The sequence below is a fragment of the Lissotriton vulgaris genome, chromosome 5, assembly GCF_964263255.1.
Source record: "Lissotriton vulgaris chromosome 5, aLisVul1.2, whole genome shotgun sequence".
In the NCBI taxonomy this organism is placed as follows: Eukaryota; Metazoa; Chordata; class Amphibia; order Caudata; family Salamandridae; genus Lissotriton; species Lissotriton vulgaris.
The window spans coordinates 1617873044-1617896528 of NC_141693.1; the positions used below are offsets into that span (position 1 = coordinate 1617873044).

The window sequence follows — 23485 nt, forward strand, 5'->3', positions numbered from 1 at the left end:
TTGTCCTTCTACATCAGCTGAATTGCCTGCCTTTGTTTTTCCTCCGCCTGACACACTTTTAACAGTGAAATCTACTGCTTGCACTTTAATTGAGGTAGAAATCCTCGGCCCATCAATTTGATTGCATTTATTATTGGCAGAAGGGTTCATTGACAAACCTGGGTTCCACACAGAGATTATTTTGGCCCAAAATGCATAAACACACCATTTTACTTGAAGGGGATGCTCTTATATAGCACGTCTGGATAGGAACAACTTCTTCGATATGACAATTACATTGCCGAGCTCACTCGATCAGCTCGCGTTTATTTTGCAATTAAATGGCCGTATCCCACTCTCTGTTTATTTCTCTTTATTGACCCAAATACCATTTTAAGCCTCTTGAGCGCCCGTTAATATTGGCGGGGCCCCTTTAACCGACAGAGTCTGGCAGACCCAACACGAGGTCACGTGTTTACCACGTGATCGCAACACAGACGAGTTAACCCCACACCGCGCAGACTCGGCATTCTTCCGGGCCGCGGTGTTGACTAAGTAGGTCGCAGGTGGGGAGTCGTCAGCGTGATTGTAAGTGCTTTCAACTATTTTCCAAAGACTAGTGCGGTACACGGGCTTATTTAACTTCCGGCTATGTCCTGTCCGGTACCGCTAAAATCGCTATAATAATTATGGATGTCAGTGTCCATGTAAGTACGTCTCTCCCTTTGTTTGAATGATTAGTGCGATGCACGGACACATTTTAAATCCGACTACGTGCTATTCATTACCGTTAAAAGTGCACAAACGGTCATAGATGTCTTACTGCTATCGGAAATAACTAGCGCAGCACACTCAAATACTAGACATCCGGCCACACGATGCCAACTACTGCGTAAATCAGTTAAACCATCATGAATGTCTCTCCTCAGATACGCGACGTGAAGCTTTCCCTCCACCGCGTTTGCCAATGAGGAGAGACTGTCGTCCTCTGAAAGTGAGTGAGAATCTGATTCCCAGTCTTCCTATGTAATCACACCGCTTGGCATAAATCCCTTAGCCCATTTTTCGTCTCCTCAAGTAGGAGTGCATCTGGACACTCTATGCTTCTTAAAATCAATTGCACCTTTGGCCAAATAGCCATTAATTCCTATAAACCCAAGTATCTTTTTGAATTTGAATAAAAGTATGGGGAAGGATTTTTGTAAATGAGGATTAAAATAGATTTAACTCATCTGATCATTATACCTGTTGACTTATCGTTCGGACTCCTCATTATGTTTCTATTAATTAAATGATAACATAACTTGCTAGGACTCCCTACTATGCACATTTAACAACACTGCCCCTTGATTCTGACTTCATCACTTGGGTGGTCATTGTGGTGAAGGATTACCATGATTTATTAATGAAACACTGTAATGAAGTTGTGCTGACTAAACATAACATTTTTTCTTACAGGTACAGACCCCAGCAACTTGCTACCTGGGTCTTAACCGGCTTTAAGCCCAAATATTTTGGAACAATTTTCCTCATATTTAAATTTTTTCACATATTATTCCTCACGGCTGGGTGCACCTTAGCGCGTGCATACCACTGGAGGATCACTGTCCTTTGGTCCTGACGAAAGCTGAGCGACTTGAGCTCACTGAGCAGAAACATGTAGACCAATTTTTCACTCAGTGGACTAGGTGTCTTTAATTATTGAGACCTACCCTATGTTTCCACTTTAAATTGTTTTTAACCAGTGCTGGTTGGACTTTGAATAAAATAGTTGACTGTCACAACTACGCACTTTTTAATTATTTGCACTCACTTAGCACAATTCGGTTTTTCTGTTTGCACCCTCAACACTCGCAACAACCAGCTCCGCTGCAAAACAGGCGTCGTAGCACACTGGAAAGACGCTAGGTCTTTCCAGTGGGAACCCAATGATGAAGCATGTCACCACTAGGTGGTGAGTGAGGGTTCTTACTCAACCTACTTTTGGTTCTCCTTCACTTTTTGTTTGTTTTCTCACCACGTCAAGATTTTATCCTGTATGTGGTGTTTTGTTCTATCACTCTTCAGAAAATGTTCAACCATCGTTGCGGATGAAACTTTTTTCTTTATTCGGGAACGGTGTTGTGTGATCCTTACGTTGATGGATTGGCAAGTCTTTCCAATGTATACTCTATTGCATGGACATACCACAGCATAGACCACATTCTTGGTCTTATAATTTGTGAACACATCGTGTTTCCATTTGATCCCGTCTTGGTCAAAAACATTACCTTCAAGTGTCGTAGAACAGGACACGCAATTGCCACATTTGTGATCCCCACATATGGGTCTTAAATTCCATTGTGCTATCAAGTCGCTTTTCTGTTTGGGAATATAACTATCCGCTCTTATTAGTTGTTGGCCTATGCTTGTGTTTTTACGCATGGCGAAAATCGGTTTTTGTAGAGGATGTTCTAATGTTTCCAATAAATGCCAGTTTTTTAAAATGATGTGTTTGAATTGATTTGTGTGCTGCCCAAAGGTCGTTACGCAAACCAATTTCTCTAGCTCACCTTTTTCTTTTACCTGGAGATTTTCTCTCGGGATAAATCTGGCCCTTTTTTTTGAATGTTTTAATAACTTTTTTTCGATAACCCCGTTTTGCCATTTCACTGCAAAAAGTTGTTGCATGTGACTCAAAATCTGACACATTTGTGCAGTTACGTCTTATCCTCAATAGTTGCCCATAAGGCAGGCTCTCTTTCAAGCACTGTCGATGTGAGCTTGTGTAATGAAGAATGGTATTTCTATCTGTTTCTTTTTTGTATATAGTGGTTGTCAGCATTTCTTCGCAAGAGCCTACTGTGACGTCAAGGAAAGTCATTTTGCGTTTACTGAATTCCAGCGAGAATTTAATATCATTGTGCCTGGAATTTAGCCATTCGTGGAAGTGATCGAGCTCGGTCTGGCTCCCCTGCCACAGGAGCCAGACGTCGTCGATGTACCTTAACCATTGATTTATGTTGCCAGAAAATGGGTTGTTATTATATATGAACCTTTCTTCATATTGTGCAATGTATAGCACTGCCATCTCCGGTGCATAAGGGCAGCCCATGGCAGTCCCTTTGATTTGGACAAAGAAATCGTTTTCAAATTTGAAATAATTGCTCCTTAGTTATTTCCGCCAATGCTAAAATGAATGAAGTGGGTACCCTGTGATGTCTGTCACGTTGATCTAGATATAATTCTATCACCTCTAGTGCCTCATCCTGAGGGATTTGAGTATAGAGTGAGGCGACATCAAGTGTCACCATCAGTTGTGTTTGTTCGTCAAATGACTGCCCTTCTATTTTAGTGATGAAATCAGTGGTATCCCTTAGGTATGATTTAACCTGCAATATGAAAGGTTTTAAGAAAAAATCAATATATTTAGAGACTGGCTCTAATGCAGAATCACAACCAGACACAATGGGTCTGCCTGGTGGTACCCGTTCATTTTTGTGTATTTTTGGCAGGAAATAAAGAACTGGCGTTCTTGGCGATTTCTTGTTTAGGTATTCAAATTCCTTTGGGGCTAAAAAACCTTCATCCAGTCCTGTCTTAGTAATTCTTGCAATTTTGTCTTGAATTGTGTGCACGGGGTCCTCTTTTGACGGCCTGTACCGCTCTCGATTGTTCACATGTGATTTACCTTCATCAAGGTACATGGATCGGGGCCATAGCACTACTGCCCCACCCTTGTCAGCCTGTTTTATTAAGATAGATTTATCTGCTTTAAGATCATGAATGGCTGCAGTTTGACCTTTACTGATGTTGTTCTTAACAAAGCCTTTTGTCTTTTCGAGTTTAGTGAGTGATGATAAGACCGCTTGCTCAAAGGCAACAATTAGCCTCGGAATGTTTTGTGTGGGAGTGAACCTCGATTTAACTCTAAGTCCAGTAGTTTCCTGACTTGACGTCATTTCGGCACCCGCGAAGAAGGCCTTCAACCTTATTTTGCGGCAAAAATCTAGTGCCTCTAACTTAAGTTTAGTGAAATCCGTTCTTTTGTTAGGGACAAACTTGAGGCCCAGGCTCAAAAGCATCTCTTCATCTTTCGTAAGTTGTTTATTTGAAAGGTTGACTATAGTAGACTTCTCTAGTTCTTGTAGTACTTGTTGCGAGTTCGCATCTCCCATGGCTGCTTGAAACGGACTCTTGATTGACCGCCTCTGGCTAAAAAAGAAGAAGATGCTGCCGGAGCCCCTCGTCTTTTGGAATTATTCTGCCTAGAGTCTGAGGAGGAATCAGATGAGGTTGTATCAGAGAATGTGTGGAACCTGTTCCTTGGTCTACCTTGAAATGATGTTAATGCCCCCCCTTGACTCCCCTGAGGTATAAAAGTCTTCTTTAAGGAAGGGATACACCTGTTCTAATTTGAATGATTTGGAGTCTGTCGAATTGGGCTGCTTTAACATTAAGGGTGTTATCTTTGAAAAGCGCAATTTCTTTCTCTATCTTGTCAAGGAGCACTTTTGCTTCAGTGGTGGTCTGATTATCAGTGATGGTTTTGATAAGCTCCTCTATTTCTCTCTCTTCTTGGCTACAAATACGTTGGGCTGTCTCTATAGTGTGCACCATTAAATCTCTGCTGCACTTGGTATTTATTTGACTGAAACCTTTCTTATATTCCGCATCTTCAATAAAGATGACTGGAATGTTTTTGACCTGAAGTCCCCAAAGAATAGTCCCTGCTTTTAGATGTTTAAATAAAAAGTGGCCATGCAGTTCAGTTCGGATGTGTTTTTTTTGGAGACGGGTTAGTTTATCTGCCTCATTTTGCTGTTTGGCTGAGGTACTAAGGGTTATGGTGGAAAATGGAGAGGACTCAATTAGACTCTGAATATGGCTTTCCGTGAAGGACAGCGTGTCTTTCTCTGCCATGCTATGCAGGAGAAAAGTCCCCTGCTTAGGAATTAATCTTTGTGAATAGTAGTAAGGAGGACACGTTGTGTTAATCCCTACCCACTCGGGTCACTACCCGCTCGTGAATTGAAAAAAGAAGGGGGGTTGGGCCCAATGGGAAAGAGGGTAGGTCGGGCCACTAAATACTGTAGAACAAGGGAATTTACCTAAGCCTCTGATGTTGAATTAAACAATAAATGCCTAAATAGGGATAAACAAAACTTTATTGGTTTACCCTGACATTGATTTATGTCATTTTTCTTTTGAATTAATTATCAAATTCTTTTTATATCAAGACAGAAAAAGACCGTTGTCAACTTCATGTATTGCCATACAATTTTCAACACAGTGAAGAAACAAATCATAAACATTTACAATAAAAACATAACAGTGAACGAGTGATGTAAAAACAATGTGCTCATAGTTTTCAAGAATAAATCAATTAACAGTTGCCAAAAACCAGTAATCAAAAACTGAATCGTAAATACAAATCTTGTGGGGCGAAATAAGAGCTTTTTAAATACCACCCCGGTTCCTGATACAGTATCACTCTATTCTTATTTTGATCAGGGAATAGATGCCGTATAACAAACAAATGTCGCTGGCATTGAATGTCGTAAATGGATAAATGCCGACGCGTTTTAAGTCCCGCTGTCTGATTCACAGGACTCTCATCAGGGCAGGATGAGTCAGATCCAAGGGAACTGTTTGCAAAAGAAAAGTGAGGGGGAAAGGGTTTTTAGAAAGAGGTCCTCAATCTATTTAATCTTAAAATGAGTTGCATCAATACGATGCGGCATACCTTTTTTTGTTGTAACCAAGGATGCGCTTGCTTTTAAAATGTCGTCAATGCCGTGGAAATCACACTGCAATAGAGTAAAGTTTGGATCAGGGATAAAAAATTCCCAATATGAGCCAAGTTGTGCTCCTACGGGTGGGACAAGGTTGTTGTTTACCTTAGACCTTCTTGCTCCGGCGGCGTGTCTGCCGTCATGCAGGTGTATTTTAATTTCCAGATTGGTTTACATTTCTGAAAAAAATTCAGGGCAACACATAAGTATTTTGTGTAGGCGCAAGGAGGCTGGACCTCGTTTGTAAACAAAAAGACTTACTCATGAGAAGGGCGAGAAGGAGGCGGAAATTGATGCCGCTGCTACTTCAAGGCGCTTCAGTTCTGAGGGGAGTAAAAGGGCGGAAAAGAGTCACTGGGCTGGTCCTGTATTGAATTACATGAAACAACGCCAGATCTACTTCAATGGCTTACCGTTGAGGTACACGACTATCAGCGTTTGTCAGTATCACTTTGCCACGGGTTCACGCAGGTAGCAAGATCCGTGGATGTGTCGTCAAGTTCAAAATTCGAGTCTCGGTCATGTGATGTTGGTTAGACCAATCAGACAGTCTGCCCTCTACGATTTCACAGCACGGGAGACTCCCTGCCTGAGACTGCAATTAAAGCATTTTAACTATCGGAATTAACTGTTCTGGGACAATTGTCTTGTCACAAAAAGTAGGGGAACTGGTTATCATAAATTAAAAAAGTTTGGACATGACTTGTCTCTCCCATCGTGCCCACTAGGACCTCTATTTATAATGCCACAAATATGGTAGGTTTAACTTTCAAAAATGCTTAAAAAATGTCTGGGCACACTTTGTATTGCTGAGGCAGGACTTTGGTATCTGCGGCTGGACCTCTTGTCATTATACCAAAGCTTGTTTTTCTTGGGCCAGTGCTGGGTTGATGTAGAAGAATTTGTGAGTGGTGATTCCTGTGTAGATCATGAAAACTATGCCTTCAAATCTGCCTGTCTCCACTTGTGAAAAGTTTCTGAGAAAGGCGGCTTATGTGCATTGTAGACCACGATTCTGCTCAGTTACAGTAATTCATATTCTGGCCTCATGAAGTCACACGTCGCCGGCACAACAAGGTTTCACCTCAGCAGATTGAGGTACACAAAGATGGCTACAGAACATGCTAAAAAGGAAGCATGTCTTCAATGGAACCTTCAAATGAAGGTGTGACGGTGGGGCACTGTACCGAGGAAACAATTAGGTCTTGAACTCCTCTTCACTTTAAGTTTATCAGTACCGATGTCTCCAACTCACTGCGCATGTTGTGTTATTGTGCGTTTTCCTTGCAGGTGGCCACGTTTAATAACTTGCTTCGTAATGATCATTTTCTCTTGCTTCAATGTAGGGCCTTGCAATGGCTCTTCCGGATGGTCCAGAGGTTGATAACACTTCACAGTTTCTACAGCGCGTCCCTCATCGGCAACATCCTGGAATACTCAAACTTAAAAGAGTAACCTTACCACCAGATGTAATGGATGGTGCCCAGCTTCTTGTGCAAAGTAAATATGACTTAATTATTTGCCCTGCTAATATTTGTCGAAACATTGAATTTTGTGCCTCCTTGATCTCGCTCATCTCTGTGCTCCTGTATAATTTTGTCTTGTGTTCTTCCATGCACTTCTCTCCCTCTTTTGCCTCTTTACACCTTTGTGCCTATTTCCTGTATTTCCATGCCCTTTCTGTCTCTCTATGCCTATTTTGTCTCTGCCCTTTCCTTCCATGCACCTAGAATATTGAAGGCTCTGAACCCTCATTTCATCTTTATGCATACATATTTTAATTCTTTGCTTTTTTTTATATGATTCGGAGTGCTTTCTGCCTCTGTGTCCCTACTACTTTTCTCTATAGACAGCCCCTGCACATGTTCTTCCTTGTTCCATGCCCAATGTACGCTTAAAGCAGGCATGTAAAATGCAGGCTGCAGGATTTCCTCCTCTGTGTTCCGACACATGGAGCCAAGACAAGGTTCACCGTCGCTTTCCCATCCTGCGATACTCTGAATGGATGCAGGAAGCGATTGCTTTGATGTGCCCCCTTATTTGAGTCCCAACATTTTACTCTACTCCGGAAGGGAGATTTGTGTGTATTATTCCCAATTACTTGAATTTCTCTGGTGTACAGAACAGTTACAACAGACGGGAAGCAGTACATTGCAGCGTCAAGCAGTGCTCGGCAGTTAACTCTCTTAAGACTTCAATCTTGTATCTAGATAAGCGGTATTGAGTGTATTTCTGTGTTTTCTACTTTGAAATTCATCCAATGGTCTTGAGAAATGTTCTTCTAAATTTTATTATGGGATGACAGTAGTCAAATTTATATACCAGCCTCTCCGCCCTCTTTGGACTTCATTCATAGTGACTGTAGTGCAGACGTGCAGCGAATGCGAGTTTGGTATGCCGAAGAAATACCAAAGGCAAGTCCATCTGTGCCTGGACTGCATCAAGCGACAGGAACCGTGGTACTCTTTCTACCCAACAATACTCTGCAGCACTCCTCTGTGCTCTCAACCCAGCCGTTGCTCGCCACACTGCTGCCACACCACACAAAACATGGACGGATTGTTCACATACTTTTCTTGCTAGTTCACGTGCACTCTCCACACTATGTGGAAATTGAAGAAATTGATGTACATAAACAGCATTCATTTCCCTTCTTCTCCCACCACTCCTCTCCCCGTGAGCACCATGAATACCGTAAATTATTGACCGTATCACTCTTCCAGTAAGAGCCCGTACCCATATGCATATGTACAGCCATTCTAGGCACCATGGCCTTTTACCCATTGGAATCCCCGGCTTCTCTCCTGCGCGTATCTTAAACCCTCTCCCTCTGCGCGACCCTGCTGTGAAAGGCAACCCTTCTGCTAGACCCGCACAAACCCCCCCTTCCCTCTTGAAGAGGCATCCTTCGCCTTAGCTGACATAGCCCTCCCCAGCTGCACCTGACTGCCCCCGCTCTCTCATGTACGGGTCATAAGATCTCTCTCTTTCTCTCTATGTGACTCTGTCCCCGTGTCCACCCTGGCCCCCCCCTCCCTTCTCCTCACATGGGCAAGTCATAAACCTTCTTCTGCAAGACCCTGTCCTTGAGAGTCACGGCCGCGCCTGACCAACACCTCCTTTCCTTCCATGAATGCCCCTCTGTTGACAAATTTTCCCTCTGCGCTCGATTATCCACGCGGCATGAATACCACTCCTTTGATGACCCCTTCCCCCGAGTCCGGCTGACCACACATGTCCGAGGCCATCGCCTGAGCCAGGAGATACCATTTACTGCCCTTATTGTATGAAGTCACTCCTCTTCAAAGGACCCACTATTGATCCTGGCCACCCCACCCCCTGGGTTATGATCAGGCGCACACATCCTAAACAGTTGACGGAACACTCAGCTGCGTGATTGCCCTCCCCTCTTATCAGCAGGTCAAGGGTCCCTATTGTGAACATATGTGGGGTAGGATTGACACGAGGATTATAGGGATGTCTTTTCTTTTGCGTCACACTGTCCTGATTGTACTATCAAGTGTTTTGTAAGGTATAAAAGAAGGAGTCTCAGCTCACTTGTTAGAGCACCTCCTGAAAGACACCGTGTTTCGTGTCCGAAATGACTGGCTCTCCTCATGAGAAATAAACTCTGTTCTTGATTCCTGCTTCCAGCGCCCGTCTCTTTATTTGGTAACTATTCAACATGGGAACTAAGCGGCGGTTTGCGCCAGCGGCCTGGGCATCGGTAGTAATCTGGGCTCCTGTTTCACAATTGGCGTCCCAACGCGGGGTCCATCAGTGACATAAGGTTCGGTAAGAGAGATCCAGACGAAGAAGTGAACATCTAAATGATCGGAGTATACCTGCCTTGAGAGGGCCCTCGCCCGGCTGCCGATCGAAAGAACTTCACCAATTCTGAACGGACCTCTCTTGAGTGACCTATTGTCCTGACTGGAATCCCACAGGAATGCTACATGGAGTAAGAGAACGATCGGGCGCTGGAGGAGGGAGATGAAGAACTGTCCGTATGGTCCGGTCCGGGTAAGATTAAGTAGGGTGTTTTTACGCCTGATTGGTAGGGTGGTTCTATCCACCTGATTGATTGATTGATTGTATTGGAATCGGTATTTGTATACTGATATTGTTGGTATTGGTTCATTTAGCTTTGAATGCTACTTGACATATTGGTTCTCTTCTTGAGAACGAGACATTCTCTGTTTGCAAACAGCGGCGAATAGGAACGTCGTCCCTCTTTACAGATAGAGAAGGGTAGGTAATGCAGACTTTTGTCCCCGTTGTAATCCGTCATGCCTACTTTTCTCCCCACTGATTGTTTGAAATCGATTAATAATCGATTGTTGCTCTTTGAGATCTTCCCTGTCTACAAACTGAGACGAGTAGAAATATTCTGTCTTCCTTTCTGGATAGCGAAGGGCAGGTAATGCAGACGTTTGTCCCCGTTGTAATCCGTCATGCCTGTTTTTCTCCCCACTGATTGGTTGGTTGCCTGGACATTGTTGTTCCAGGAATTGTTTCGTTTGAGGTATTTTCTGCCTGCAAACAACGTGGAATAGAAATATTCTATCTAGTCTTTGCAAGTAGTAAAGGGTAGGTTATGCCCCTTTGTGAATTCGTCAGTCCTACCCACTCCCCACTGTTTGGTTATTTGGGGGGTAGCTCGCATGGTCCGCCCAGGAGACTACCCTTATGGAGGACATATGCTCCCCGCTCATGGGCCATTTAGTGGAAGTAGACCATCTGGTCCGTCCAGGAGGCTACCCTAGTAAGTGGAAGTACATCGCTTGGTCTGTCCAGGATGATACCCTAATGAAGGAATATATGTTCCCCTTTTGATCGATAATCTCGTTCCACCCCGGACCATTTATTGGAGGGAACTCGTCTGGTCCGTCCAGAAGTACCCGCTAGTGAAAAGGACACATAAAAATATGAAGTGATCACCGTTCCCTACTAACAGAAAACTTTAGCTCGAAACACGCTAAGGAAGAGAAAGAAAAATAAAAAGAAATCAGGCTAAGTCAGTAACCCCCTGATGAGCTTTTGACTTCACTAAAAATAAGAAACATTAGAAATAGTTTGTAATAAGAAGTATAAAATGGCGAAAAGTTTGACAGCAAAAAATAGCCACGAGGTAGCTAGGCTCCACTGCCTATTCCTGCTCCCAACATGTCTGCCTCATTGCCCGCCACGCCCAAATAACGGTCACATGAAATAGAAACAATTCAATAGGTACCTACCCCCATTCCGGAAGCTCCCGAAGTGCAACAGGTCCGCGGTTACGCCCATCCGGAAGGCGAGGCCTCGAGGCATGAGGGGCTCGCCTGGCCGCGGTCAGTAGGAGATGCTGTTGGGCAGGCGGTCCAAAGAATGACAAGGACCTCTCCATCTCTCCTCTTCTGCCGCCCTGCAGGCCACGGGGAGAGAGGGGGCTGTCTTGCCTCGGCCACCGACCACCCCTCTCTCTCACCCGATCCGGCTTTCGTTGAAGGACGAAGCCAAAGCGAGGATGGCGGCATTTCTTTGTGCAATAATGGCCGCAACTACACCCAACGCCTGACAGTTGCAGGTAGTCCCGCCACATGCCAACGCCTGGATAGTTACAGGTAGTCCCGCCACATGTCAAAAAGGGGGGGGGTGTCTTGCCACAGCCACCGACCCCCCCCCCCATCTTCAATGGCTGGCACGGCCAATACCGAAGCGCTGGAGCCGAAGAACGGCGCGGGGTCGCTGGAAGGGGGAGGCGGCGCGAACAAGCCTCCCCCACCTCCCTCCAGGTGGAGGCTTCCAGCGACACCCCAATGCTCTTACTTAAAGAGGGTCAACATCAAAAAGCGGTCTTTTGCCCAGGACGGGCACACGCCCCATGCCTTCTCTCCTCAACCTTGAAGATTCTATAAGAGCCGGGGGGCACCCCGATCCCTCCGCATGGGCGCCCCCGCCCCCTCACTGGGAACCACGACATCGGTGCAACTCCTGCCGGCGCCAGCCTCGGATTGGAAATGGCTAAAATGCAGCCACGGCACAGACTTGTTCAGTTCCGGTGGAACACCAGAATGACCCGGTAGGAAAATTGTTGCCGCCCTCCCCACTCTTTGACTAATGGTCCATATTGTTAGACTGTTAACCACATAGCACAAAACTTTTTGAACTGCCAACGGAAGGTTCTGGTCCAACCATGCGTGACTGGAGACATTCTGACTATGCTGGAACCAGCCTGACCTCGCCCAAAATGGCGCCGACACGAAATGAGACTTTTTGAGTAAACTTTGCTGCACCCTGACCGCACAGCTTTTTGTCCCGAGATATGTATGCGGTTTCTTGGATAATGAAAGTAGATATGAAGGATATTGAGTATGTGCTTGGACAATGAACTGACTTAGGGTGGGTACTGATTATGATTTGGAAAATGAGTTGGTGTAATTTAGATAATGGATGAGCATTGGATAATGAATTTATGAATTAATTAAAACTGAATTACTGACATGCATCATGCTTGCTCTGTAGGGAAGTTTAATACGATTTTATTGCACTGCTGCACTTTATGCAATGAACTGCCACCAACTTCGTTCTTCTTATGTACAGTCTTGACCTGCTCCGTGGCCGGTCCACTGGGTTGTAGGCCTGTATTTATACATCAACACTTTTTATTAAAGGTATTTTGAAAAAGAAAGCATAGTTGTAGCGGTTGCATTAATGAGTTTTGGATGTTTTTCTACCATGAGCGAAGAATAAGTATGATGAAAGATGAAGGTTAAAAAAAAAAAAGGACCAGATATTTAGCAGCTACATTATGTGTCACAGGCAGCCGGAAAAGTGTTTTAGACGCCCTTAAAACAACACCACAGAAATGCCACCTGACCGCCACCCTTGCACCAACAGAAAGGGGTTGCGACCAAGTAACTCATGTAGATACGCAGATCGTCAATGATTATCCATCTGACATTACTGGTCCCTCTGGGCTTAAACGCCGAGATGGTAAAGAAATGCAGTGCGCGGAGATAGGTCGAGTAAGTGGTAGGTAAAAAACATTTTCGGACTACTGCATGCTGATGTGCTTTGAATGCTGCCCCCCCACCCCTTCTTTCTCCTCCCTTCTGCAGATCACGTCAGAACGTCGGCTGAAGTGTGGGAGAACGATGGTCGAACCACCGACGAAAAGGGAAGGAGGAAATATGTGCATAGTCCTTATAACGATAAGTTTTTTAAAAGACGTAGACTTAAACATGACTGTTCCTCCTTAGAACATAGCGACTGGGAGGATGGATTGACATAGAAACTGGACGGGTACTGAATGACGAAAAATTGACTAGAAATGACGCGTTAAATAATGTAACTAGACGTTTGACTAGGTAGGGAAAGGACAAAGAAAAATATATGGGTAAGGGTTACCACGGCACCACCCGTCTGGGAAGTTAGAAATGTTGCTGATGTTCAAAATGCACTGCCCCCTTTCTCACACTCTTATAGATATAGCCAAGCTGTCCGACTGTTCTCCCGATCAATACTTGCCGTTGCCTCAGCCTGGAGAACTTCCCACCAAAGGAAGGAACTGAAAAATGGTTTAAGATCCAACCATGGGTAAATAGCGCGACCAGGTTAATTTCTGATCAACCAACCGAGGTGTAAGTATTGGCAATTGAGAGCACTCACAGAGATAACGGGCGAGGAAGGAAAAGGAGGGAAGGGTAGAAAGAGCTAAGCACGTAGATAAATAGGATAGTAAAGATACGTAGGATATAATATGGATTTTGTTGGCCACCTGTTGTTTTCTGTTTTGTCGTGAATGTCTTATATATATGTAATGCATGTGCTGTCTTCCCTGTCTGAGTTTGTATGTATGTACGGATTTATGTCTTCCCTCTGTCTGTATTTGCGTGTTACCTGACCTTTGCTGTTCTGTGTTGTGAGCGCACTAAATGACCTATTTTCGTACACGTCTCTCTCTCTCACCACCCCCTTATCTCTCTCTCTTTCTCTCTCTCTCTCTCTCTCTCTCTCTCTCTCTACATGTCATACGTGTACCGAATGGCTCGTTTAGATTGCGGACGACTCTCGCTCTCTATGAGAGTCTCCCTATTTTCTCTCCCTCTTTTTGCTAAAAATTGTGCCCCACCGGCACCAGTCTGATTTGATACATATTGAACGCAAAGGTGTTCAGCGAAATTGACCGAAACTAAAATGATTGTATCTCGCCATATTACTGCCTCTCCTTTCTGCAAAATGAATGAACTTGAATTGGCTGAGAAGGAAAGGACAGGTAAGACGACTAAAGTCCCCCAAATCTGGCCATTTATAGGGGAACTGTATGTCAATGGCACCTTATGTCTGTTCTTCAGAGACGAACGCCAACGTCTAGATTGACCCCCAAATGCCCAGATTGCCCCAACCCCCTTTGCACCCAAGCGCGAGCGCCCGATGCATCCCCGCCCCATTTTGATTGACCCCCAGCTGCTGTCCCGGATATAAACATAATGACCATGCGCAACTGTCGTCCCTCGAGAAAAACCTGTTTTACCCTGACTCTCGATGATAGCACCCCCGCCTTGTTTGAAAAGGTTAGCCAGCCTTGAAGGGAAATGTTAGACTGTTAAAGCTCAGGTTAGAAAGACGAGTCTCCCTGGAGGCTCCGAAATGTCGAGTTTGATGAAATACACAGTTGACAAGAGTCTGACTTTCCTCCATATGTGACCTGTGTAGACAATGAATAAAACTTGGCATGAACTCAGTAGGAATGCTGACATATGCACTGTTTGGTAGATGAACATCTGACTGTGACCAATGAGCGTATCTCCCAAGTACGTTGGATTGAGGGAGGAATTCACATACGTAGATATCTTCTTCTGCCATTTCTCTAAAACCTTGTTTTGTACCTATTCAAAGATTCACGATCACCGAAGGAGAAGGGTCAGATGTGACGTACAGCCTGGCTGCAGATCTTGGGACACGTGTGACCTCGACCAAAGGTGGAGCTGCAGAGCAACAAGATACGGGACGAGACCGCAATTTCAACGTGGAAAATGAAAAATGATGGGCCGCCTTGAAGCCCTTCGTCTGCTAACCCACGTGTGCCTGGAGTCTCTGTCCCCCTTCTTTGGGCCCGATTGATGGGCCTGTCTGCTTGTTATCCTTTGCTCCCTTGGTCCCTTTTGTGTGTCCCAGGAACTCTGACCCAACTCCGCTCTCTCTCCTATCGACTATTTGAACCACACTCGCCCTCTTTTCCACGTGACTTTTTGCCAAAAGGAAGAACTGCATTCATATGGGAATAGGGTATTGCCACGGAAAATATAGGTGCCAAGCATAAGGCGCCACCAAACGGATTGTTTAGGGAACAGGACTGTGGTCTAACAGCAGAGGACTGACCGCACCCTGCAACGCGTAAGGATAGAACCGAGCTGGACCTATAGCTCCACCGCCGGTGCTCAACAGCGCCAACGAAAGTACACGGACTAGAGCCTACCAGTGATGGCTCACTGATAAAAAGACACTGTGACGAAGAGATCTTGTGTATTGAACTGAATTCCGCTCTCAACTGCTTGGTCAAAACTGTTCATTGGTCACATTTTTTAAGCCAGAAACATTTATGCTATGTAGTGCGCTTAATTGTTAGGAACTCAACGAAATGCAATTTCCTATGTGCTGCATTCCGCCCATCACCTCAACTGTCTATGATTGTATGCCAAATGTTAGTATCAACGAATGCTAATTCTTCAACGATGCCTGTCTATCTGTAACCCAACCAATTGCAAAAATGAACGCTGTAATGTAAAAAGGGGCGACTGTGGAAATTGAAGAAATTGATGTACATAAACAGCATTCATTTCCCTTCTTCTCCCACCACTCCTCTCCCCGTGAGCACCATGAATACCGTAAATTATTGACCGTATCACTCTTCCAGTAAGAGCCCGTACCCATATGCATATGTACAGCCATTCTAGGCACCATGGCCTTTTACCCATTGGAATCCCCGGCTTCTCTCCTGCGCGTATCTTAAACCCTCTCCCTCTGCGCGACCCTGCTGTGAAAGGCAACCCTTCTGCTAGACCCGCACAAACCCCCCTTCCCTCTTGAAGAGGCATCCTTCGCCTTAGCTGACATAGCCCTCCCCAGCTGCACCTGACTGCCCCCGCTCTCTCATGTACGGGTCATAAGATCTCTCTCTTTCTCTCTATGTGACTCTGTCCCCGTGTCCACCCTGGCCCCCCCTCCCTTCTCCTCACATGGGCAAGTCATAAACCTTCTTCTGCAAGACCCTGTCCTTGAGAGTCACGGCCGCGCCTGACCAACACCTCCTTTCCTTCCATGAATGCCCCTCTGTTGACAAATTTTCCCTCTGCGCTCGATTATCCACGCGGCATGAATACCACTCCTTTGATGACCCCTTCCCCCGAGTCCGGCTGACCACACATGTCCGAGGCCATCGCCTGAGCCAGGAGATACCATTTACTGCCCTTATTGTATGAAGTCACTCCTCTTCAAAGGACCCACTATTGATCCTGGCCACCCCACCCCCTGGGTTATGATCAGGCGCACACATCCTAAACAGTTGACGGAACACTCAGCTGCGTGATTGCCCTCCCCTCTTATCAGCAGGTCAAGGGTCCCTATTGTGAACATATGTGGGGTAGGATTGACACGAGGATTATAGGGATGTCTTTTCTTTTGCGTCACACTGTCCTGATTGTACTATCAAGTGTTTTGTAAGGTATAAAAGAAGGAGTCTCAGCTCACTTGTTAGAGCACCTCCTGAAAGACACCGTGTTTCGTGTCCGAAATGACTGGCTCTCCTCATGAGAAATAAACTCTGTTCTTGATTCCTGCTTCCAGCGCCCGTCTCTTTATTTGGTAACTATTCAACATGGGAACTAAGAGGCGGTTTGCGCCAGCGGCCTGGGCATCGGTAGTAATCTGGGCTCCTGTTTCACAACTATACACCCACCACTCCCTCACCAACAACACACAGTGCCTCACTCTCTGACACGAAATCAAACCAGTCACCCGCTCACACAGATCAAAAACCACCCACACAACCATACACACTCATATGCATGCTACTCAACACCTGTTCACTCACCAGACATGCCCCAGACATATGGGACCTGCTGACCAACCATGCCTTCTACCTGCTCTTCCTCATGTAAACATGGCTAAAACCTACTTCTGCAACAGACATCGCTCCAGCCATCTGGCTACAAGATCGCCAGGCAAGACCATCACCACAAGCCTGGGGGTGGAGTCGGCATAATTTTCAAAGCTACCATCAGCTGAATCCCCTACATGGACAAGCGCACCAACTATATGAAACACTTCACGTTCAAGATTTACGTCACAACCAAATTCTTCCTTGGCGAAATCCTTGTATACAGACAACCAGGAAATCGCACCAATTTTGCCAGCAGCGCCCATAACTTTCACCTAGAGGACCACGCCAACCCAAACTCAGGCTATTGTAGAAACCTTGGACTAACCCAGCACGTTACCGAACCCACCAACACTGCCAGACACTTATGAGACCTGATTTTCTCAATCAGCAAAATCACAGTCGAAAACCAGCAACTATGACTTGAATAGACCAAGCCCTTGTGAGTTTCAGCATACCCATACTGCACCACCACAGACATACCGGAACTGCCTTCTTCAGCTGGAAAAGCGCTGCGGCAACAAATGATGGACGGAATGCTGAATGAATCAAACATTCACCCCCAATCAAGATATCTGGGTTAAATCTATTGTTGTTTTTGCTCACTACACCATCCCGGTTTGGACCGAGCCTTATGCATATCAGTCTTGACCCTGCTCCTCATTAGAAGGGTCCAGCCAGAACTGCAGAGCAGGGACTTCCCTGGACCGGTAACAAGCATCCTGGGACCGGTTTCGGGCTAACACCCCTGTAGGAATCTGGCTCTGTATATACCATACCAAAGTGAGGTATAGTGTGCACAGAGTCCAGTGGAACCCCGGAGATAAAAGTAGATAGCACCTTACTCTCTATTTGTGGTAGTGTGGTTGAGCAGTAAGGCTGTTTCAGAGGGTAGTGTTAAGCATTTATTGTACACACTCCGGGCCAGATGTAGGTAAATTCAATTTAGCGAGTCCTTAATAGCGATTTGCACCGAATCGCTATTAAAAACTAGCTAAATTGAATGTAGGTAGGAATCTCTCAAAATATTAGCGATTCCTTAAAATTCCTTAATAAAGAATCGAAAATTGAGATTCGTTAATGAGGAATACCTACCCATTCATTCCTATGGGTTAGGAGGACCATAGGAATGAATGGGAAGATATTCACTATTTGCGATTCGGTATTAAAGAATCACAAATGATGGGAGCTATTTCAAGGGTGCCAGGGTGTCAAAAGGACAACCTGTTGCACCCCTGAAATGTGCATGTTTGCACATGTGGCGCACATACATGCCCTAAGGGCATGAATGTGTGCCACATGACACTTTAAAAAAAGCAAAAAAGTATTTTTTTACAAGAAATACCAAATACCGGTCGGTGACGCAGAAATTCTGCGAATTTCTGCGTTATCGCTCTGTATTTAGCCACCTACATCTGGCCCTCAGTCAGTAAATTATTTCACACACTCAAAGACTGAACTATAGACCAATTGTTTTTGTATAAACATATTCTTTTAGTTATTTTATTTTTCTAGAAGCAAGCAAGCTTGCCACAGTTAAGCAAAAAAACTGTACAGTAGTAATGCAGTTATAACACAGTTTGGATTGCAATTGTATATGCACTTAGTTATGGTTACAGTACTGTTACTGAATAAATGCAATGCTTTGGAATTACAGTACATATAATCTTTGTATAGGCTTTTTAGTAAAATGACCAGTAGATTACTTTACAGATTACTTTCCTTACACAGTATAGTATGCATGGATACTGTACTGGGACACTTCCTGTAAACAGTGAGTAAACTTCAAGGGCTTGATAGACTAGTGAAACCACTGCAGTTTCTTTACAGTGCATGTGAGGTCACGTGACCACAAAAGCGGGTCACGTGACCACACAAGCACGAGCATCTCCCTAATCCGCCTGCCTCCCCTCGCTCGCATTCACGCCCCCCCCACCAGGCTCTCCCGCCCCCATCAGGCTTCCCTCCTAATCCGCCTGCCTCCCCTCGCGCATTCACGCCCCCCACCAGGCTCTCCCGCCCCCATCCGGCTTCCCTCCTAATCCGCCTCCCCTCGCTCGCATTCCCACCCCAGGCTCTCCTGCCCCCATCCGGCTTCCCTCCGCATTTACATCTCGCGCGATGGCTGTAAAATGCTGAATTCAGCCTTACTACAGAGCTGCAGACGCATACAATAAAAGAAATAACTAGCCGTCATTCCGAACCAGGGTCAACCTCGCTACACCTCGCCCTCTAAATAACTTACTATAGCTGTCCCTCTCGCCTATATAGAACCACTAGCCGTTAGGACAAGAGAGATCATCACAACACAAAACCATCACCCCACCAGGTTCTCCCGCCCCCATCCGGCCATTTGCCACACTCCTTGCCTCTGTCTTGTTACCAGGAGCTTTCCCTCCCCTATCAGACTTTACCACTTCCATAGCAACGCCGACAGCGGTGATGCCTACCTCGCCTCTCCTGACCTCATTGTTAACATCGCCTGTGCTATCCGGGGCTCATGCAAGCCGAGAACCGAATACAATGAGCCAGATCAAAGGTGTTCTCAGCTTGTGAAACAAGCACCGCTGTCCGTGGGATCAGTCCCACGAGTGCTTCATTAGCCGCTGTCTCCATGACGGAGGTAAGTAAATGCAGTCAGCCAGTGCACCGCTCTGTGTGCTCCAGACACCGGCCGGTGCGTTGTTGTGGATTTCTGATCTATTTGTTATCATCGCAATGAATAGTGGTCTGTGAATATCGCCCTGGTGGCAGGCTCTCTTGTCTCGGAGGTTGCCACATGCCTTCATCTTGTTCCCAGTGACGGAAATGTGGGGGCTTATCACAGTAAGGTGACCCGCGGGAACAACGGGAGCCCATCGCTGAACGGGGAAACGTTTGTGACATATCTGGCTATTAGCGCGGCTTCTTTGAGAGATTTAAAGAAGCCGAATAATCCAAAACATTCAAAAATGAAATGCCTCCTAGCAGAGCCCGTCTCTGTTCATCCGAGTGCTATTCTTTGTATAGGCTGCACTGGCAGCTCCATGCAGAGACTGCACCAGTCGGCTTATTGTATTACTTGTTTTAAGTATATGGTGTGACACTGATGAACAAGGAAAAGGTGGAAGAGGCACATTCTGCAGTCCGGCACCTTATACTATATGCATATGCAACGCTGCAAACGTCTCAGCTACTTACAACCCCTCCCCCCTCCAAACAAACATTTTCACTTTTGTTTTTATGCTCCATCCTGCACCGCATACCTGACCTCACCAACCACATGCTGCAATAAAGCTAACAGGGTGCAATGAGTGCACAAGAAAACAGGGTGAGTCATAGCCGACTCGTTTGGAGCGTTATTTTAAGAATATTAACGTTCTCGCCCCCCGGAAAATTCCTCCCTTGTCTAACTACAGCCAAGTACGAACCGAACATTTCACAACATTGCATTCTTTTCCACAAAATCAATGTTTCCCTCTTTTGCAACAAGCACAGGGCCTTTAGAACTACCACAGCCACGGTTATTTACTAAGAAAACGCTGTAAAAAGAAAGTTTCAACACTGCGCATTGCCCTTTGGCCCTCATTAAAAAGTATTTGTGCAGCAAACACCTCAAAGCTGCCAGCTGTACCAGAGATACATGCTCGTTTCACCACATAAGTGTCCCGAAGGCCAGGGAAGGGGCCAAATTAGGATGACGGCGTACCATTAATACTCTTAAGAGTAAAGTGACAACTTTAATGTCTTGGCGCCATTATTTTAGGTGTGCTAAAACCGAATCAGGACGTCACAACGCCTGTTCCAACTAGTGCTACGGCAGCGTCCAATCAGGTGGCATTCTCACTTAACCTCAAGCAGACAACGTATTGTTGTTGCGTTTGCATAGCGCCTCAAACCCCTAACACAGCTCAGAAGCACTTTCGGGCGTCATCCGCAGGACGCCAATCAGTTCGTCAAGTGTCGCATATAGAGCGTGGGTTCATAGAGAGGAATGTGAGGAAAGGGTTTTGGGTTGTTGTAAGACGCCCAAAGGGATGCCCCAAAAGTGTTGGGGCACACTTTCTGCTTCGCTTATGAGTGGAGTAGAACAAAGAGGAATTCGACATTTGCATTTTGTACGTAGTGTGCACGCCTCGTGTCCAACAGTTCAACCCGGCATGCTACAACCAGCACGGGCTAGTAAAAGAGGCCCAAGCTGCAAGCCACAGAGCAAGTAGTTCATAAGGAGGTGAACGAGCACCACGGCCCCTGGGGCGACTGCCGACAGTTGCCCTTCCATCGAGCCCCGACGTTTGCAGGCCAAGACTTTCTGTAGGTCCCATCATTGAATTCCACATCTGAAAACACTCGATTCCAAATTTTGAAACAACTGACACTGGGTCTCAAATAAGCAAATTCCAGGCACTGCATAAAAATCTGGCACTGGATCCCAAATTAGGAAATATGTGCCCCTCTGTTCCAAATTAGCAATTGTTTTGAATAGGCTCTTAAATTCACAAATTCCAGGCACTGGATTCTAAATTAGCATAAACGCTGCCCTAGGCCGCAAAATAACAAATGACGGACACTGGATTGCAAACCTGTAAACATGGATTCCAAATTATAAAACGCTGGGGACTGTACACCAATTTTAGTTAATAGAGGGGGAGGGGATGTTAGTACATTTTGCAAATTTGATAGTGAAACACATTTGGTATCTGCAAAAAAAATATAGCCACAAATATATATTTTAAAAGAAAAGAAGTTGCTCCTGTGATCTTATGAGACCTTCAAAAACATCACAACATCAGATACACTTAAAGAAAAACAGGTCATTATATGCATGCCTTTTAATTGCAAATTATAGTGCACTAAATAAATAGTATGCAAAGTACTAATCTTGGAGTAGGTTTCAAATGTACAACACAAATTCACCACTGGTAATCAATTTTGGGGCGTTCTGTACCAGTGCAGATACTTAATTCGGAAGAAAAATACAAGTTTCCTTCATGGAAAAGAGAGAGAGCGAACGAGAGATTCTACATTTGAAGAATGTAAAATAGCTGCAAAAAATGAAAGTTGAAAGATGTTTTGGCATGTTCTGCTCAGGCGTTTCCCACTAGCCCTTTCTGTACATTAAGAACACTAAAGGCGGACTTAAGAAATTAAAACAGTGCTTTCTCCATCCACCTGGCTTACACAACACTCTTAAAAAACATATTTTCTGAGATTTTAGAGCGAAAATGTCCTTTCAAAGTTGTTGGCAAACTAAGTTTTCCAAAGATCTTGTGCATCATTTGGGGGCCTCTGAAGACTTAAAAACTATTCCAGGGGGCATTCATTATAGCATGCTTATGTTTCTGACATAACCAGAAGCAAACATGAGACAAAAGGAGGAGAGGTAGTGAGAAACTAAGGTGGTAGTAGGCAGAGGAAACAGAGCCAGATACATGAGAGGGAGTCAGGAAGAGCATACATGGAGGCCTATACTGTTAAGTAGTCCTTCATACAGTTCAAGCAGGCACTGCACTGGAAGTGAAAAGATACACCCCAACATGTGAGTGTGAAACACTCCTTGCGCTCAGACAAGATGTTATTGACAAAGTCTCAAACCAATGGCTGAAAAAGGCTGGTCTAAACAAGCACTGGCGTTGCCAATAGGTTTCGCATTTGGAAAGTTGGAGCTATTGGTTTTGTAAATGACATTTTATATTTATATATCGTTATTGGCATTGTCAATAACAATATATAAATATAAAATGTCGTTTACAAAACCAATAGCTCCAACTTTCCAAATGCGAAACCTATTGGCAACGCCAGTGCTTGTTGTTATTTAGTACAGTTTTAAAAGGATTTCTTAGATTTTCCAACTCCAAACTTGGAAACTTTTCACAGAAAAACAGTCAGTTAGCCTATGGAGGAAAATAGGATTATCGACTTAACACCTTGGCTGCTAGGGGGTTTTCCCATCCTGCGCTGCAGATCCATGATCCCCATTGTTCATGACAAGGTCAACTTGTCATAAGCACAGCTCAACCGTGTTTCATGACGAGCTGACCTTGTCATGAGCATCCAAGGGGTTTAAGGTAAGTAATTAGTTGTGGGAGTTGGGTTTATGAGGTTAGAATCAGTGGTCCCCCAGGGTCAAGGATGCACTCTTGTTACACCCTCAGCTGCACTATGGTGGCCGGGTGCACAGTGCTGAGGTCTAATGTTATCCAATAGGGGATAGGGGCCTCCGGTTGGTGGCTGCTGACGAGCAGGCCACTGGGTTGTGGGAGCAAAGCTCTGGGCAAATGGGGGTTCAAGACAGCACAAAAGGTGCACCCTCAGTGATACTGGGGCGGCCGGGTTCAGAGTTGGTTTTGGCACCGGGCGCCCTATAACTTTAAGTTACGCGGACGAAGAGCTTCTGGGTGCGACCACCACTTGGAGAGGTAAAAAGTATTAAAAAGCCATAATAAAACAATTTTTTTTCTGTTATTCCTTGGGAGGGATCTGAATCCAGTGCAACATCGGTTGGGCCACCCAAGGCCGTGGGGTATCGGGTGCAGGGGTGCCTTTTAGGGTCGGATCTTCTTACCAGCTCCTGGTCGCGGTTGGGGTGGACCTTCCAGTTTGATGCTGCAAG

At 45.2% G+C, this 23485-nt stretch overlaps 1 protein-coding gene across 4 annotated transcripts in view; it reads left to right on the plus strand.

Moving 5' to 3' along the window:
• METTL17 (methyltransferase like 17) overlaps positions 1-23485 on the plus strand; it is a 192799-nt gene that overhangs the window by 34334 nt on the left and 134980 nt on the right. For all 4 annotated transcript variants that reach the window (XR_015296048.1, XR_015296049.1, XM_086923766.1 and 1 more), the window contains exon 2: positions 7100-7253. Coding sequence is in view for 2 of the 4 variants with exons in the window: in XM_086923766.1 (XP_086779892.1) it covers positions 7100-7253 (154 nt within the window). In the remaining 2 variants the exon portion in view is untranslated. The remainder of the gene's footprint in view (positions 1-7099; positions 7254-23485) is intronic.